Source organism: Gymnoscopelus microlampas (assembly GCF_963454915.1).
Source record: "Gymnoscopelus microlampas genome assembly, chromosome: 13".
Lineage (NCBI taxonomy): Eukaryota > Metazoa > Chordata > Actinopteri > Myctophiformes > Myctophidae > Gymnoscopelus > Gymnoscopelus microlampas.
In genome coordinates, this window is record NC_139950.1 from 15,118,654 (window position 1) to 15,135,810 (window position 17,157).

At 43.0% G+C, this 17,157-nt stretch overlaps 2 protein-coding genes across 5 annotated transcripts in view; one reads left to right on the plus strand and one right to left on the minus strand.

Moving 5' to 3' along the window:
• psda (pleckstrin and Sec7 domain containing a) overlaps nucleotides 1–6,015 on the plus strand; it is a 103,480-nt gene extending 97,465 nt beyond the window's left edge. For both annotated transcript variants that reach the window (XM_084076622.1, XM_084076621.1), the window contains exon 21: nucleotides 1,223–6,015. In XM_084076622.1, the coding sequence (XP_083932748.1) occupies nucleotides 1,223–1,348 (126 nt within the window). In that variant the 3' untranslated portion in view covers nucleotides 1,349–6,015. The remainder of the gene's footprint in view (nucleotides 1–1,222) is intronic.
• Nucleotides 6,016–7,688: 1,673 nt separating this feature from the next.
• nfkb2 (nuclear factor of kappa light polypeptide gene enhancer in B-cells 2 (p49/p100)) overlaps nucleotides 7,689–17,157 on the minus strand; it is a 32,662-nt gene continuing 23,193 nt past the window's right edge. For all 3 annotated transcript variants that reach the window (XM_084076636.1, XM_084076635.1, XM_084076637.1), the window contains 10 exons: nucleotides 16,189–16,330; nucleotides 15,872–15,986; nucleotides 14,648–14,855; nucleotides 13,778–13,947; nucleotides 12,420–12,522; nucleotides 11,808–12,016; nucleotides 11,124–11,208; nucleotides 9,907–10,073; nucleotides 9,643–9,754; nucleotides 7,689–9,475 (listed from right to left, as the gene is read on the minus strand). In XM_084076636.1, the coding sequence (XP_083932762.1) occupies nucleotides 9,396–9,475; nucleotides 9,643–9,754; nucleotides 9,907–10,073; nucleotides 11,124–11,208; nucleotides 11,808–12,016; nucleotides 12,420–12,522; nucleotides 13,778–13,947; nucleotides 14,648–14,855; nucleotides 15,872–15,986; nucleotides 16,189–16,330 (1,391 nt within the window). In that variant the 3' untranslated portion in view covers nucleotides 7,689–9,395. The remainder of the gene's footprint in view (nucleotides 9,476–9,642; nucleotides 9,755–9,906; nucleotides 10,074–11,123; nucleotides 11,209–11,807; nucleotides 12,017–12,419; nucleotides 12,523–13,777; nucleotides 13,948–14,647; nucleotides 14,856–15,871; nucleotides 15,987–16,188; nucleotides 16,331–17,157) is intronic.

The window sequence follows — 17,157 nt, forward strand, 5'->3', positions numbered from 1 at the left end:
CGCAATCATATGTTTGCATGATGGTCAGACTCGTTGCCAGTCCAACCTGTTAGAGATCCTTTATGAATTAATCTCTTGAAAGATGTTATGTTTTCCAAAAATAGCGGAAATAATAATTTTATTGCACTTTACATTTTAAACAAATCTCAAAGTGCTACTGTACTGAATAAACATTTGCATAAAAACAACACATCTAAAAAGCAATAAAGACATAGGGGCAAGAAAAAGCCTGAATAGCTAACCGAATGCTTTATTAAAAAGGAATAGCAGATCTACAAGTGTTGTGAGATTGTAGATGTGCTATTCCCACTGTTTTAAAACATTTTTGAGAGTATATATTTATTGAATATGGCCCATTTTGTACATTGCACATTATGTATTTATATTTGTCAGTCATTATTTTGTATATTTAATCCCATGGATTAAAGTTCTTAGTCACCATGAGTGGTATCAGTCATTTGTATAACATTACAGAGTATTAGAATGGGTCACACTAGCAATAGAATACACGTTCTATTGCTTAAATCCTAAATTGATGTGCATAAGCAACATTAAAAAAAACATATGGTCTCAGATATTTCATAAGAGCAAAGGCTAAAGCATCAATCTGCAATTTCTTCCAACTGGTTGGCTGTATGTAGAACAGCAAGAAAATAGGTTTAGAATGATAATACTAGTAAATAATGTATATACCCTAATATAACATCATTCTACGGGTGGAAAAACAGTTACTTTACAGAACTTTTACAAAAGTAGCAGATCTACAGTACAAGCCACGTTTCAAGCTTGTGGATCTGCTACTTTTGTGTGACGCTTTAGTATGATCAAGCAGGGCATTCATCTACGAAAAAACACACAATGTTAAAATTTGGAGCTTTCTGCCTGACAGCAATGATATTGTGCTAATTGATCAGGAAACACAGTGGAGGACTCCTTTTACGTTGTTTGACAAATCACAGATTAGGACACAAATGTTCAGTTCAATCCATGGATTAAAGTTCTCAGTCGCCACAAATGATTTCAGTCATTTGGATTCCATAGAAGACAGCATGTCTTCTATGGAAGCGTGTTGGGTTAGTGAAACCATCCTATCTACAAGCTCTCAATGTGTCTGCGAGGCATTGTGTCATAAATCCCATATTAGGACTTGTCGGTCATACAAACATTTTCAGTCGTGAGATTTTATTTTGCTTTAATCCACGTTTAATCCCTGCAATCCTAGGACAAGGACAACCACAGGACGTCCAAATCCTCCTCCGTCAGAGAGGGCAGTAAGAAGAAGCGCTCCTCGGAATCCCTGAAAGCCAACCAAAACCAGGCCACCGTCAAGCAGGGGGAGGCGCCGTAGGGCTGGACTGTATGGCTGTAATGATGTTTGATTTATTTATTTTTTTACAAGCTTATTTTCCCAGGCTTTTATTTGACAGAGAGACAGGGAAGAAGAGAGACAGGTTAGTAGAACAGTAACGAGAGACAGGTTAGTGGAACAGTAAATAGAGACGAGTTAATTGTACAGGAAAGAGACAGGTTAGTGAAACCGTGAAGAGAGACAGGTTAGCGGGACGGTAAATAGAGACAGGTTAGTGGAACACTAATGAGAGACAGGAACCGTAAAGAGAGACAGGTTAACGGTACAGTGAAGCTAAGACAAGAAAAAGGGAAAGCCACAGCTGGACACGGCATTGGAATTGGAACCTGTGTTATCAGCGCCAGATGTGCGCCGGTACGGATGGAAGCCACCAGAACGTCCCGGAAACACGGTGCGTGTTTATAAAACAGCACTGAGAAACTATGGGTAATAGCTGGGGCGTTTTCATCTGGCGGACTGTCCCATCTTGCCTCGAAGGAAAAGAACAATTGATGCACAGAGTCGTGAGACGAAGGAAAATAACGGGAGACAAATGAAGGAGGAGAGAAAAGGAGTCCAAGGTGGAAGATATACGTATATCTCACCTGCGTTCCGACAGACTTATGTCTTTAAATCCTGTCAACTTTTTGTGACCATACGGTTTTTTGGACCAAACTTTTGTTGTTGATTTGTAGGAGACAGAAAGCCATTCTTTTTATTTGTTATTACAATGCACAGCTATTGTATTTCTTTGCAACAGTGGTTCTCAAAATGTAATTTTCAAGGATCAGCCAGTTTGGTGTGCATTAAGCCACAGAGTCAGACCCCCATAACCTTTGAGAGTGTAGAAATGGAACCAAATGGAATTCGGTTCCATTTTTGTACACGCTCAAAGTTACAGACCTGTAAGGGTCCATCCAGTTGGCTTCTCCTAACTATCAATCACTTAGCTGGGGACCCCCTGGAATACCCCCCTCAAGGACCCCAGGGAGTCCCTGGACCCTCACTTTTGAGAACCACTGATTTACAAGGTTCAGTTTAAGGGCGAGATGAAGGTAATTTTCACCCAAACCAGTGTTGTCGAGCTTTATGTATCTACTTTGCCGATGCTCCTGTGCAGAGAGCAGCTCACAGAGAGAGAGAGAGAGAGAGAGAGAGAGATGGTTGTGGGTTCAGCATCTTGCTCAAAAGTCACTTTGGGGGGAGATCAAACTGATTACATTCTGATTTCTGGGGCAGCGTCTTTATCCAGCATCCAAAAGCTGGTTTCCCTTTAAGACGGTAACTATACGTCCGTAGTGCAACGGATGTCATTTGCGAAAAAGATCCACAGATCTACAAGCTTGTATCTGTTCTTGTAGAGTTCTGTTCTTGTGCAAGCTTGTAGATCTGTTCTTTTTTGCACGCGGCACGCTTGTGCCATGGGAGTATAAATAAACTATAATGCTGCTCTAACAACAAAACAGACTTCAGAAATTCCACCAAACTGAATCTCAGGCGGTGGAATAGAACCTCCACTCTGCTGCTCCCCGTTGCGAACGTCGGAGAACATGGTTCCCATGCCGACCGACCAGCCAACGACACGGACACAAGCTACCGAGCGTGGGACTGTTGCCCGCGGCAACGGGAGCATGCATAAGGACCCTAACACCCCCCCCCCCCTCCTCCTCTCCCTCCCTCCCTCCCCTTCTAGCCGGGACGGGGAAGAAAAAAAACGCCGCCCCCACAATGCATTTGGAGTCAACAGGAGTCACAGCCCCGCGTCACAGACGAGATGAAGCAGAGAAGGATGAGTGGAGCCGATGAAACAAACACACAACTCAACCCGCCTCCGCGTTTTCTGCTAGCCTCGACGCAGCGTTGGCTAGGAGCGTTTATTATTAACCACTTAAACCCCCAGCATCCATCCGTATTGCGGGGGAAAGCTTTCGCAGTTCAACAAAAAGCTTTCCGCACAACAACGGAAAACAGAAAATACACTAGTTTAGAGCCCTGAGGGACTCCGCCCAACCATGTACTGTAGGGGTTTAAGTGGTTAAGTCTCGCGTACTAGTGGCTCTCAAACATTTTCAGGTCAACGACCCCCAGATTGATTTGTATTTGGCGGCAGACCCCCATATTTAAGTTGGTTCCTTCCTTTTCTTTATGTAAAGCGACTTTTGGTACTTGGAAAAGCGCTATATAAATCTGAGCTATTATTATTATTATTAAAACGATTGTGTGCCAGGGACCCCCTGAAGAGGAGATTTGTGTTCTAAATTATTTAAAAAAAGGCTGAGGTCAAATCCAAAGTATAAAATAGGGTCAAAGAGGTGCAATGGATTGTGATGCTAACCTCTTTTTGCTGGGGGCCGACCCCTTGGAACCCTCTCCAAATACCCCTGGGGGGACCCCGGACCCCACGTTGAGAACCACTGTCCCATAACTCTGTGTGTCTGTCTGTCTTGTCTGTTGGTTTCTGTTGCCTCCTGCTGGAATTAAAGGGGGCAACGGACCTCCATAGCATACTGTCTGGACTGTAGAAGATCTATAGCTCATAGAATATATAATTGTTATTATTTTTTAAATATCTAGGTACTGGGACATGTTGGATACCCACTTATTTGGGGTGGGACACTTGTCAATGCATATCAACTCATGATATATGTGTCATGGCGATTGCCTCAAATCTGATGTGATAGGACTCTTATTGCTCTCTGTCTCGCGTGCACACACACACACACACACACACACACACACACACACACACACACACACACACACACACACACACAGAAGTTTGTATTACTATACTTGTGAGGACATCAACATTTTTTGAATGCCATTTTTTTTTAATGGCATTTTGAACCATAAGCTTGAAGCCGAAAAGAATTGCAGATCTACAAGCTCTCAACGCATCACGCTGCGACGCATTGTGAGCTTATAAATATGCTATTTTTTGGTGCATGACACTGGTACGCAACTAAGTATAAATAAATCATATTAACTCTTAATTCCAACCCATAACCCCTTCCAACCAGGAAAATGGTCCTCCCAATGTATTTATCAAATTCGACTATACTTGTGGGAACATTAGGTCCCCACAAGTATAGTAATACAAACACACACACACGCATCTCTTTGAGTTTCGCTGCAAACAAATACTGCCCTCTGGTGGAAGGAGAGGCAATAGCATCAGGATCTGGTGACACCGGAGGATTTCAAATCACATCAACTTCAGCATCCACTGAGACTTCTAGTCTCACGGACCAGAGGCCATCTCTCTGCTTATTTAAAACACGGACAATGACAAGGACAGAAGAGAGACGGGTTGAAGATGTACTGTACGTACGACACGTCTTTGAACCAGTTTCAAACCCAATGTAATCCCCAAGCAGGTCTGTTCACATTACTATATTAAACTGTGGTTCATTATAATGTACTGGGCTGTTGTCACCATCAGCCTCATAACGGACTGTCACTGACCAACAGACACATGTATAAAGGACTGTTCCAAAACATGAAGAAACTGTCACTTCTATTTTTAATACTCAGAAATAATTTTGTGGTCATTATGGTTTTTTTTTTTCCTCGGCAAAGGACATTTGACGAGAGGGACGTGATGAAGGACGCCTCGGGTCGATGACGTCATTTCCATACATGTAATGAAAGTACGATGTGAGAATATTTACCTCCAGTGGTACTGGTGGAATGGAGGGAGTGGCCATTTGAGGCTGTCGGTAGAGGTATTTGGCTCTTTCCCACTACAAGAACTAAAGTGAATCGTCCCGCGCTGTGTAACGTTATTTCTCAACAAGTTCTGGGTTTGTTTCCATAGCACTACGCCTCAGGTTTCAGATTAGGGTTCCTCGGAACCTAATTTGGGCGTCCTGTGTACTGAGTAAGAGTAAGAGTTCGGGAAACCCCAGAATGTATACTTTTGAAATGGTTAAGAAAACTTTCTCATTTATACTTTATTGCACGACGTGCTGAATTCTTCTTTTGCTTCTTTTCTGAGTTTTTATGTAATGTTTTTTTATGACTTACCTCAGTGGTTCTCAAAGTGGGGTCTCTCAGGGTTCCTTAAAGTTAACCCTTACAAGTCTGTAAGTCTGACAGTATACAAATGGATTTGGTTCCATTTTGTATACTGTCAGAGTTATGGGGGGGAGGTCCTTGAAATGTAAAATGTTTAGAACCACTGACTTACCTCACCTCCTACGGGGTCTGGGAAGTTTCAGGTTAAGGAAGGTTCTGTTTTTTTTTACCCTTTGTACTGGAAAAGAGCCAACTTGTGTCCAACTCCATCCAGTTCCACTCCCAGAAAAATGGTTGCAGGCTTTCCTCCAAATGTCCACCATCATGTAGTGGAGGAATGTTCAGACAGACTGTCCTCATTGAGAACCTCTGTACAGTGGTAGTCATGATAGAAGTTCCCCCCTCCGTCTATGTAACCACAACTAGTATTACAGGAACTTTACCAAATTATTCCTCTTGGCTGGAGAGAGGTGTACCGCAAACAGTGCAGTGCGCATGTAAAATAAAAACAAATGGGACTTCTCGAACAGCGGTTTGTACCCTCCGCCTCACCAACCATACTATAGTAAATGTACAAAAAAAAAAAAAGAATGTAAAATGTTGAATTCATTGTAAATCTTGACTGCTGCTGGTAAAGCAAGTTAATCTCTTCTCAGGCTTGGCTTTCTTATTGGTTTCAAACTATGCAATGGTATGAGATGGCCACTAGGGGGTGGGGTGGTGGCAGAGTACACTAAATAAAACAGCCTTTATTTTCCAAGCCATACCATGTTGATGTGATAGGGGCGTTTTCAGAGATGAGTGAAGCAAATGGGTATTTTGTTTGTTAATGCTATTACTGGTACTCAATATTACAATGCATATTATTTAAATGTGTAAAAGCCTTGTAGAAATTCATGAAGAAAAGATAAGATGGAATATTCTAGAGAAATGCACGCTGTGTGTCCATATTAGGGATGGGACAAAAATCGTTATCGCTCGTATCGCAGAGATTTGATCGTGAGATTGTCCTAAACCCTCTGTACTTGATAAAACGGACCCGTGAGAAGTGCATTTGGTACACTCTTATTTCACTCTACACAAATCAATTTGCCAAAAATAGCAGATCTACAAGCTCACAATGCCCTGCGTTGCAACGCGTGAGCTGCTATTTTTGGCAAATAGATTATTGCGATAACGTCGTTAATCACAATTATTTTTGCCACAATAATCATAACAACAAATTTTCATATTGTCCCATCCCTAGTCCATATCCACCTGAAATATTGAGAGGAACATGCCATCTGTATAGAGAATAGGGCTGGGCAATATATCCATATTATATCAATATTGTGATATGAGACTAGTTTTACCCTTGGATTATGAATTGTAATATTGTGATATGGCATAAGTGTTGTCTTTTCCAGTTTGTAATCACTTAAGCCTTTGTATACCCTACTATACTCATACTATGTCAGAAATTGTACAAAATACAAAAAATATATATGGTCAAAAATATTGCAATATTCGATTGTGTCCATTATTTTGCCCAGCCCTGATAGCAACAGAGAGAAACATGTCATCTGTTTAGAGACGTACTGTAACCGTAACATATATCCATGTCCTCTGAAGGGAAGGAGACAAAGTACAGTAGGTAAAGATGATTTGTTCTTTAATCGTCTTAAGTTAACAGTTTGTTTCATGCTATCCATAAGTGTGAACACCAAACGACACTGTCCCCACAGACGCAAACGCCAGCAGCAACAGCTTCTGTGTTGACCACTTTCAACTGGATGTCCCTGTTTTCAAACTAAATGTGTCCAAACTATGTAAACGTACAAGGGCTGATTGAAAACCTTATAGGCTTAAGCCTTATAACATAGAACAACACTGTCCGTACAACATTATCATGATTCAAAATCTGCTTCAGATGAGATGTAATCGCCCAAATCTTCCTGTCACTTATGAATGCAACGCTGGCTCACCGTTTATCAATGTCAGGTCCGGGGACCACCAGGGGTCCAAATGGACTCTTACGGATCTGTAACTCTGACAGTGTACAAAATAATGGGTAAATATTAACGCTGAGGATTTTACAGTCTAGACCGGGGGCCTAGAGCGTGCCAAAAATCCTGAAGGGGGCGTCAACAAGTGTCTTTTGGTAGCGGTGGACATCTTTGAGGGGTAAAAACCAGGTCGACTTAACATTGCCCAATGCCACGCCCAATGCAAAAGGTCAATACCACGTCAGAACTCTGATCTTAGCTCACATATCGTTGTTGGGCAGAAACCTTTTTGAAGGCATAGAAGAAATAAAGTAATTGTCAAAGGAGGATGTTTGGACGTTAAAGACATTTGTTTCTTTATTCAACAAAGAAGGAATTCAAAATGAAACATAGACATTCAAAAGGACGACAATATAATAAACCATCTGAATATCGTAAATAAATGTTGAATAAATTCCAAAATGTACTTCAATATGTATATTTTTCAAGGCTGTAAAACTGTATTTGGTTAAGATGAGAAACTCAACAAATACACAGTATTAGTAAAACATATCCAAATAACCACAGCCGGTACATGTTGAGGAGCTAAAATCCATAGTTTTGTAAATGTAAAACATTTTGGAAGTCACACGAAGCAATTCATCGATTTTCCAGTCGCTTGTAACCATTAACTTTTAACCCCTTAAACCCTATTTTGTACTTGGAAAAAAAAAGAAAGAAATTGCTTAAAATTAAAGAATAAATTGAAAACATTTCGAAATGATTTGAAATGTTTTGACAATTTTGGCCTATAATGACAAGCCTAAAATAGGGATCCCACGGTTAAAGTGGTTAATATAATCAGTTTGTAAAATAACGGAGACAGAAAAATCCATTTAATATCAGTGTGTTCAAATCCATTTCAGATCCTATGGAGGATCCCTCAGGGGCTGATAAATAAAGTTTAAAAATGTCTGAACAGAGTCTGGTTCGTACGTAGAGACAGGGCCACAGGGCACTGAGATGAAGGCCTTTGTAAAAGGTGCTTTTGGAAACTGATTTGATCCTGATTATTGTTCAAGGATTATATAACCAAGGATAAGACAAGACGTTCTATGCCATAACATGCGCTATATAGACGCACTGGGAGGCAAACTGGCGTCGGACGTTCGATGCCGCTGGACCAGCTTATGAATGAACACATTTTTCTTTTTAATGACTGTTACCATTGTCAGATAATAGGTTCAGGAAAAGAAAAGGCATACCACATTATTTTCTGATCTTTTGTTTTCAGTCCGGTGGATTGGTACAAAAATCGTTAACTTTTTCATAAAAGCATGAAACTTGGTACAGTTTGGAGCCCTGAACATTTTCAGATACGGAGCCATTGCAAAAACGCCCCCTGGTGGCCATTTTACTTTCCGCAATAACCAAATAATGTATTTTACATCATAACTCCTGAACCAAACATGATAATACAGAATATGTGATGTCTACTCCTATGTTTGGATGGTCAATGTTTACAATAATATCATGTACAACATCCTAAACTGTTCAGGTGAGTAGTTGATGGTAAATGCAGGGATGTTGATATTGAGTTTCTGACTAGGCTGCATTTGCTCTGGCAGATTTATCGGTTACATGTCGCCTTTCCGACATGTCGCCTTTCCGACGTTAACAAACCCTATACCTAACCCTAACCCTAACCGCACGCGGAAGCCACTAGTCGGAGTAGTGAGATGTCGGAATGGAAGGCGGTTACCGATTTATCATGTTTCCAGGCAAGATGGCCCAGTCTTATTCTCTGCTCTTTAGATACATCTTCTTATCATCTTGTTTTATATTCCTGAACCGATTACGTAATGCAGGTGACAATCATTAAATGATGGTGTTTATCCAGGCGGCTCTCATTGACTTCAATGCATTCTGTGGAACTTCCGGCACCAGTTTGCCGCCCAGTGCCTGTCCAACACTGACGAATCTGCTGGCTGGAATTGTCTAACCAAGTTGCATATCCTTATTTTATATAATCCTTGGTTGTTGTTATTACAGCCTCTTCCCGGGGCTCACTGATTGGCCACGGCTGGCCCCGCCTCCTCGACCTCGTCCATTGGCTGACTGCTGAAGCCGCTGTCTACCGTGGTTTCTGATTGGTCAAAGAGGAGACAGTAAGGAAACCAGTCATTGTGGTTGATAGGTACATAGACATCGTCTCAGGTGGAAAAGTCCAAAACTGTTACTTTTCAGGATTCAAATTTGTGTGTGTGTGTGTGTGTGTGTGTGTGTGTGTGTGTGTGTGTGTGTGTAACCTACCCTGGGTATGTTTGTCGTGTTGTAACTCCACCTGTCGCAGCAGTCGGACCCCTTCCGTCAGCCCCAGGGACTGAAGAGCCTCCACCAGGCCCTCCACGGGACCCCCACCCACCTACACACACACAATAAACAATGACCAATAAGCTCATGTACACCCCACCAGTGGTTCTCACACTTTTTTATGCTACTTTTAATAATTCCTAAAACAAAATTCAATAATTGCACCCCCCCCCCCACACACACACACACACAGAAACCCCCTACCTGGTAGTTGTGTAGCAGGTGTTGGCACGGCGAGGCGCTGTCCTGGTACAGGTGTGCCAGTGTGAGCATGCCCAGTTTCTCTGCCAGCTGTCTCCATGGCACCTCGTCCACACTGAGCAGCTCCACCAGCCTGGACACTGTCTCACTGTCCAGACCACTGTCTGACTCTGGAGGGACAGGACATGGGTTAGGGTTAGGGTGTACAGCCCCCCCCCAAGTGGGCATACAAGCCCTGTCAGGATGTCAGGCCCTTCTCACAGCTAGGGCTGTAACAATTTCTAATTTAAGTTGACGATTCATTGTCACTCAAATAATTGCGATCAACGATTTAATTGTGTGTTTGGCCATAAAACATTGGAACATATGAATACAAAATAAATGTCTTAACGCCTTTTAGGCTCTGTAATCAAAAATAGCACAGGGCAGATATCAAACTAACTTAAATATACAAAGAAATTATTAACATATTTAATCATTTTATACATGTAAAAATAGCTGATCTACAAGCTTACAACGCGTCACAAAGTGACGCATTGTATGCTTGTACATCTGCTATTTCTGCTTTTTTTTTTACATCCAGTCCAGTTTAATGTAAAATTTGATATTTGGAAATCGGTGAGATGTATTCTAAATTATATAAGCAACACAATACACAATAAAAATAAAGCTTACATTTGAGTTGGGTGTGGGGGTGGTAAGGGCCTTGGATATTGGATGTGGGGCACTGGCACAAAAAAGGTTGAGAAACACTGTTCTAACCATATTCAACCTAGGCGTCACTTCTTTGGGCCATTGGAGGAAGAAAACTTTAATTTGGTCCATTGAGGTGGCCTCTATTATTAGATGTGTGTCATTTTTGATTAATCAAAAGAAAAATATCATGATGAACAACACCGATTTGCGCATGTGCCCCCTGGGTGCCTCTGATATGCCCATACAGTATATGGGCATATTGGTCGGATCGGCGGTGCCACATCGGTGTGAGTGCCACATACCGGCCCGAACTCTAGATGTGAGGGCCGCGTAGATCAAGGCCCGAACCTCTAGTAGTGAAAATAGCCGATCTAGCTTGTAGAGCTTGTGAACTTGTAGGTCAGCTATATCTGCTTTTTTTTTATGTAAGATTTTTTGTTGGAACATTTTGAAATTTTGGTCCATATCGGGACACCAGAGTTAATGTGTTTACGAGAGATTAGAAAGAAAGGCAGGTCACCTACCTGTCGTACTTTCACTGTGGCTGCTTTTGCTCTTCTTACTGTTCTGTCGACTGGTCCTGGGACTGGAGCCCAGCAGGTTACGCACCTGCAGGACCAGAGAACAATCAATCCTGCTGTTTTACACAACATTGTCAAATACAACTGGCTTTGCTCTCAGCACAACTTTTACACTAACTTTGCTGACGTTATCAACTACAACTTTGCAGGTATTTAGCAGACACTCTTATCCAGAGTGGCTTACAAAGAACAAGATCAGTCTAAATGTCAGGAAGCCTATGGTAAATGATAGAAAACTGTAAAATGTAGTGCATCAAATAAACTAGGGCTAGGCTGTGTGGGTATTACAAGTGGGCCCCCAAGTAATTGTCAAAACACTACGATTTTAATAACAAAACAAATAACAATCAAGGTATTTTCTTCTTTAAACCTCGAGAAATTAGTTTTCATTGTGACACCAATAAATGGGAACTTAAAGCTCAAAGCTTAAAGCTCTAACACATCGATTGATTGAACGTTAAAAGTAAACATGCTCTGAAAATGCAACGCGCCCGCCCATCTGACCACTTAACACGGCAGTCGTGTTAAGTGGTCAGATGGGTAGGCCGCCAACTAGGATTACCAAATCAAACCAATGATTGTGGTCGAGCGATAGAGAATATATCTCCATGTTTTTGTCCTCTGTACCTTCTGACAACAGGCCAGGTCCAGCGGGGTGTGGCCCGACGCCGGCCTCTTGCGAGGGTTGACCGGATGCGAGGTGACCTCTTGACCTTTGACCTGCTCTCTGATTGGCCGGCCCTCCTCCTCTTCTTCCTGCTCTTCGTCTGATGAGGCGGAGGAGGAGGAGGAGCTGAAGAACAACGGCTCGTCGTTCTCCACGTTCTTGTCGGCTCCTGGTGACAGACACATGGAAACCTTGTATGTCCAAAACCGTTTTTTTCTCGTATTATTTGGAAAACATTTAAAATATAGTAACAATAGCTGATCTACAAGTTCACAAGCTTGTAGATCTGCTCATTTCACTACACACTACACACAAGGCTGCCTTGAAAAGACACCTATTCTCTCAGGCTTGTGGGAAATAGTAGTTTGTTGTTTTGTTTGGTTGGTTGTTTGTTTGTTGGTTGTTCATTGTTTTTGATGTAAAGCGTCCTTGATACCTTAACAACATCATCATTACATTTTAGATTTTATTTTGCTATATTTCATGATTGGGGGTGTGTGCATATATGCGTGCGGGTGTGTGTGCGTGCGTGTGTGTGTGTGTGTGTGTGTGTGTGTGAGAGAGACACTGACCTGCAGCTATGAGCATGGAGCAGAGTGTAGGAGAGCCCATACTGGCGGCCAGGTGTAGAGGTGTGTTCCCAGCAAACGTGCACACATTCACATCAGCCTTCAGCTGCACAGGTCAGGACAGAGGAGAGGGAGTCACGGTTATTACAGACCAACCAGTAGAGGGCACTACTGCAGCAGCAACGAGATAGAATTACCCGGGAACACAGACTGTTTGTTCGGTGTTGTTTGGAGGCACCAAATACATGTTAATTTGGGGGTCCTTATGACACAAAAAGAAACGTTTGAGAACATCGATCTAGAGAGCTCTTCATTGGATGTCAGCAACAGTTGTTGTGGGCCGTAACCAAAATGTCTTTGCAACCTTTTGCATGTCACAAAACCCACGAGTGACTTGTGTCCTGCGTCACAGGGTGTGCACTTTATGGCCCTGCTAACTGTGTGTGTGTGTGTGTGTGTGTGTGTGTGTGTGTGTGTGTGTGTGTGTGTGTGCGTGTGCGCTAAATCTCTAATATTATATGAGTCACGTTGTTTCATTGACATCAAGGAAATAATGAATGCTTTGCTTTGTGGCCACAACATACAGCCCATAATATCTCTATCACCATGACAACGGGTTTCACCACAAATACACTGTCAATGGAGGAAGATCGTGACTAACAACAACTACACAATAACATAACAAAGCATTGTTTTATGAAATGATTGGTGGTCTTAAAATGATTGACATTTCACAATGTAGTGGCATCCTACAATGTGTGTGTGTGTGTGTGTGTGTGTGTGTGTGTGTGTGTGTGTGTGTGTGTGTGTGTGTGTGTGTGTGTGTGTGTGTGTGTGTGTGTGTGTGTGTGTGTGTGTGTGTGTGTGTGTGTGTGTGTGTGTGTGTGTGTGTGTGTGTGTGTGTGTGCGTGCTTGCGTGTGTGTGTGTTCTCACAAGAGAAAAAGGTTGTTTTATGGTCACAACAGGCTCACAAATAGGAAAAGATTCAGATTGGGGTTCAGATTAGGGGTTATGAGTTATGCCTGATTCATGCTTAGTTGTGTAGCGGTGTCATCTACAAGCTCACAAGCTCGCTATTGTACGCTTTTAGGATTCAGGTTAAAAATGGCAAGAAAGATTGTAAAAAAAAGCGCCATTCATTACATTGCCACCCTAAAATGTTGATGTAGTAGTAATAGTGTCGCAAGGCAAACATGTGTAGGTTTGTGTACGTGTGTGTACGTGTGCGATGTGTGTGTGTGTGTGTGTGTGTACGTGCGTGTGTGTGTGTGTGTGCGTGCGTGCGTGGGTGCGAGCGTGCAGGTGCGTGCATGCGTGCACGTGTGTGTGTGTGTGTGCGTGCACGTCTGTCCGTCCTTACCTCGGTGATGAGGAAGCAGGCCACCTTGAACAGGTTGTCCCTGACCGCCAGGTGCAGGGCGGAGCTTCCGCCCTTCTGCTCAGGTGCGTTGATCTTGGCCCCGCCCTCCACCAGTAGACGCAGCACGCGCTCCCCGCCCCTCCTCACCGCCAGGTGCAGAGGATACAGACCTGAGAGAGAGAGGACAGAGGTCAATAATTATAAAACCTGTTTAAATTAAATGACCCCCAGTTTGATATCGTTGCTGTCGGGCAGAAACCTCTTATCTCCATGTTTTAACCTTTTGTGTTTTTTCGTAAATTAACGCCTTACTTGATCATACTATAGCATCACACGAAAGTATCAAAAGTAGCAGAACAGCAAGCTCAAAAAGGGGCGCGAAGCGAAGCATTTTGATTTGTTTGGAGTCATTTTAACGTCTACTACAGGCTTTTGTGAGCACCCCGGACAGTTTTTAAGTTGCTTGATTAAATATTTAGATATTTGATATTCGTTTTAACAGACACGCCCCCTGCCTATATAAACCCATGGTAACTTCAAACTCAATTTTTAACCATGTTATATTAATTGAAAACACCTGTCCTTGGTTCTGAGGACTGATATTGTCCTTCTAATGTGTGAGGGGGCCGTGTTTTTTAAATTACCTTTTTCATTACAGAATATATTCTATTTTATAAATGAAACACGTTAGTACTTATTATTGTGTTTTTTGCACTGTTCTTTGTATATTCTATTAGTTGTTTTATGTTTTAAAATGGACCACAATGGAAACAAGCTTTGGTTGTATGTGATTTTGGAGCCTTTAATGGTGACATACCGGTATGTGTTTTAAAATGTCGCCAATAAAGTATCCTATTCTATTCTACTCACCATGGTAGTCTGCAGTGTTGACCACGTGGGCGTGGCGTTCTCCCAGGTGTGCCAGGAGGGGGCGGAGCACGGCTTCGTCTCCGCCCATGGCGGCCAGGTGGAGGGGACTGCGTCCGTCCTGGTCCAACAGGGTGGGGTCTGCCCCCGCCCGCAATAACACCTCCACCACCTTCACCTGTCTGGTGATCACTGCTAGATGGAGGGGAGTCTGAGAGGAGAGGAGAGGAGAGGAGAGGTCACTTTCATCATTCCATACAAGGCATTCCAGGCAACTGCGCCCCGGACCTTCATATCATGCAGAAACCTTTTATCTCCTGTTACCTTTTATCTCCTATCTGTGTAACCACTTGAACCATTATTTTATACTTTGGCTATTCAAAAATAGCAGATATACAAGCTCGTAGCACGGCACTGAGTGCCGCACTGTGAGCTTATAGATCTACTATTTTCTTTTAAATCGTGAAAATGTTTGCAAATCTTTTTTTAATAACATTTTTAACTCAAATCTTTGCTTCTGGGGGGTCCATGAAACAACATATTTTGGGATCCGTGGCCAAATACATATCATTTTGGGGGCCCTTGACATGAAAAAGTTTGAGAACCACTGATAATAGCAACAAAAGTTTTTTCAAAAAACTGTTAGGATTTAGACATTATTTTGTAGAACACCCAGAAGCAAAGATTTGAGTTACAAATGTTTGATTTAAAATATATTTTAAGATTTTTTTTTCTTCTTCTAAATGTTTTTATCCCGCGATTTTTGTAACCCATTTTTTTTCACCCGGTGCCAATTTCCTAAGTGATCCTGGGCGCTACACCAGCCCTACACCAGCACTACACCAGTCCCCCACAGCCTGGGGAGGCCAGGGCCGAGCTCATGCTTCCTTCAGTGCATGAGAGCCAACTGACCTTCTTGTCACCTGACAGGAGGGAGTTTCCCTGGTAGGACGTAGCGCGTGGAAGGAACACGTTATTCCAACCAGTTCCCTTCCCCTCCATCAGGCGCCCCGGCTGTCATGGGGGAGGAGGTATAGTGACCAGGATGACTACATGTTTTTGTGAGGGTATTAACTACCCTGGGAGACACGGGGAGAACATGCAAACTCCACACAGAGTGGGCCCTTTCGCCAACCCCACCTATATTTTTTCAAGATTTTTTAAATGACACAGATGCGTTCCCGGATTGAAGGAATTAAACAGGTGTGTTAGTAAGGAGGTAGTTACTTGTCGGAGGTGGTTGCAGGTGTTGAGGACTCTGTGTTGTTGGCCGCTCAGCAGAGTGTGTATGAGCTGCAGAATGACTCCATTCTGCTGGTGGATGATGGCCAAGTGCAAAGGACTGTGGGAAGAATCATAATGATCTCAGCAAACATTAAATCACTAAGCAATATAAGTTTGATTAATCAAACGATATCTTTACCGCCCAAAATCCAAATCTGATCCACTGAGATAGGGATTAAAAGTTGTGTACTATTTTGAATAGCACATGAATAGCTTTACATCCTACAACCAATGCAGTGACATGAGCGCAGCAGACTCACGTGTCTCCGTTGTCATCCTGGACCCCACATAGGTGCCTCTGGATTGCCAGAAGGACCCTGACGTCCCCCGTGCTACAGTAGTGCAGCAGCGCCCCCGCTGTCTGTCTGGCTGTCTGCGTGGCTCTGCTGTGGAGAGTGGCCGCTGGACACACGGACACACAGAGAGAGGGTTTGGAGTTATTGGAATGATTATCAAATCAAATTGCACCGAACTTCAAATATATTGAATCATATTCAAACATATCATCGCTGAATCGTATCGTAGCCCATGTATCTAGTTTCCCAGCCTTTTTTTATTTCAAGGACCCTCATTTTGAGATGCATTAGGCCACGGATACCACTTTGATACCATTTTTATTTATTGGGTTAGGTATTATTTCTGGGACCCCAATCTAGACTGCAAAATCCTCAGTGTTTATTTGTGAGTTTTGGGTTCGATGCCGATCCCCAATTTGCAGAGTGTATGGGGAAACTAAACTAAAAAGGTTGAGAATCATTGGTCGATACTAGTCCTGGGTATGACGTTAAACTGCATCCGGTGTCACCCTTGGGCAAGGTGTAGTACCTATAAGCCCTGGGTAGGTGGAACCCATTAGCCTTGGCTGGCAATTCACCTTCGGGACTAAACCCTGAGGAGAAATCCGGAGCCGGAGTCCCGAAGGCAGCTCGTTGTATACAACTTCGTTCTGGCAGCTCCTGCGACGCCGCTGATGCCAAACTGTAACGGCTTGCCGTCCCTTTGGATCCATCAGTGACGTGGAGAGGGGGGACGTGCTGCATGGGCAACAGCCTGTCCTCTTAACTACCCTGCCCAGGCTATCATCCTACGCCCCTTGACAGACCAACAACCACATACATATGCGATCTCTGTGACCGAGACTGCCACTCCCGCATAGGGCTCTTCAGTCATAAGAGACGCTGCTCCAGACCAGACCCGTAGGATGTGCAAAACCATGGTCAACCCTGACC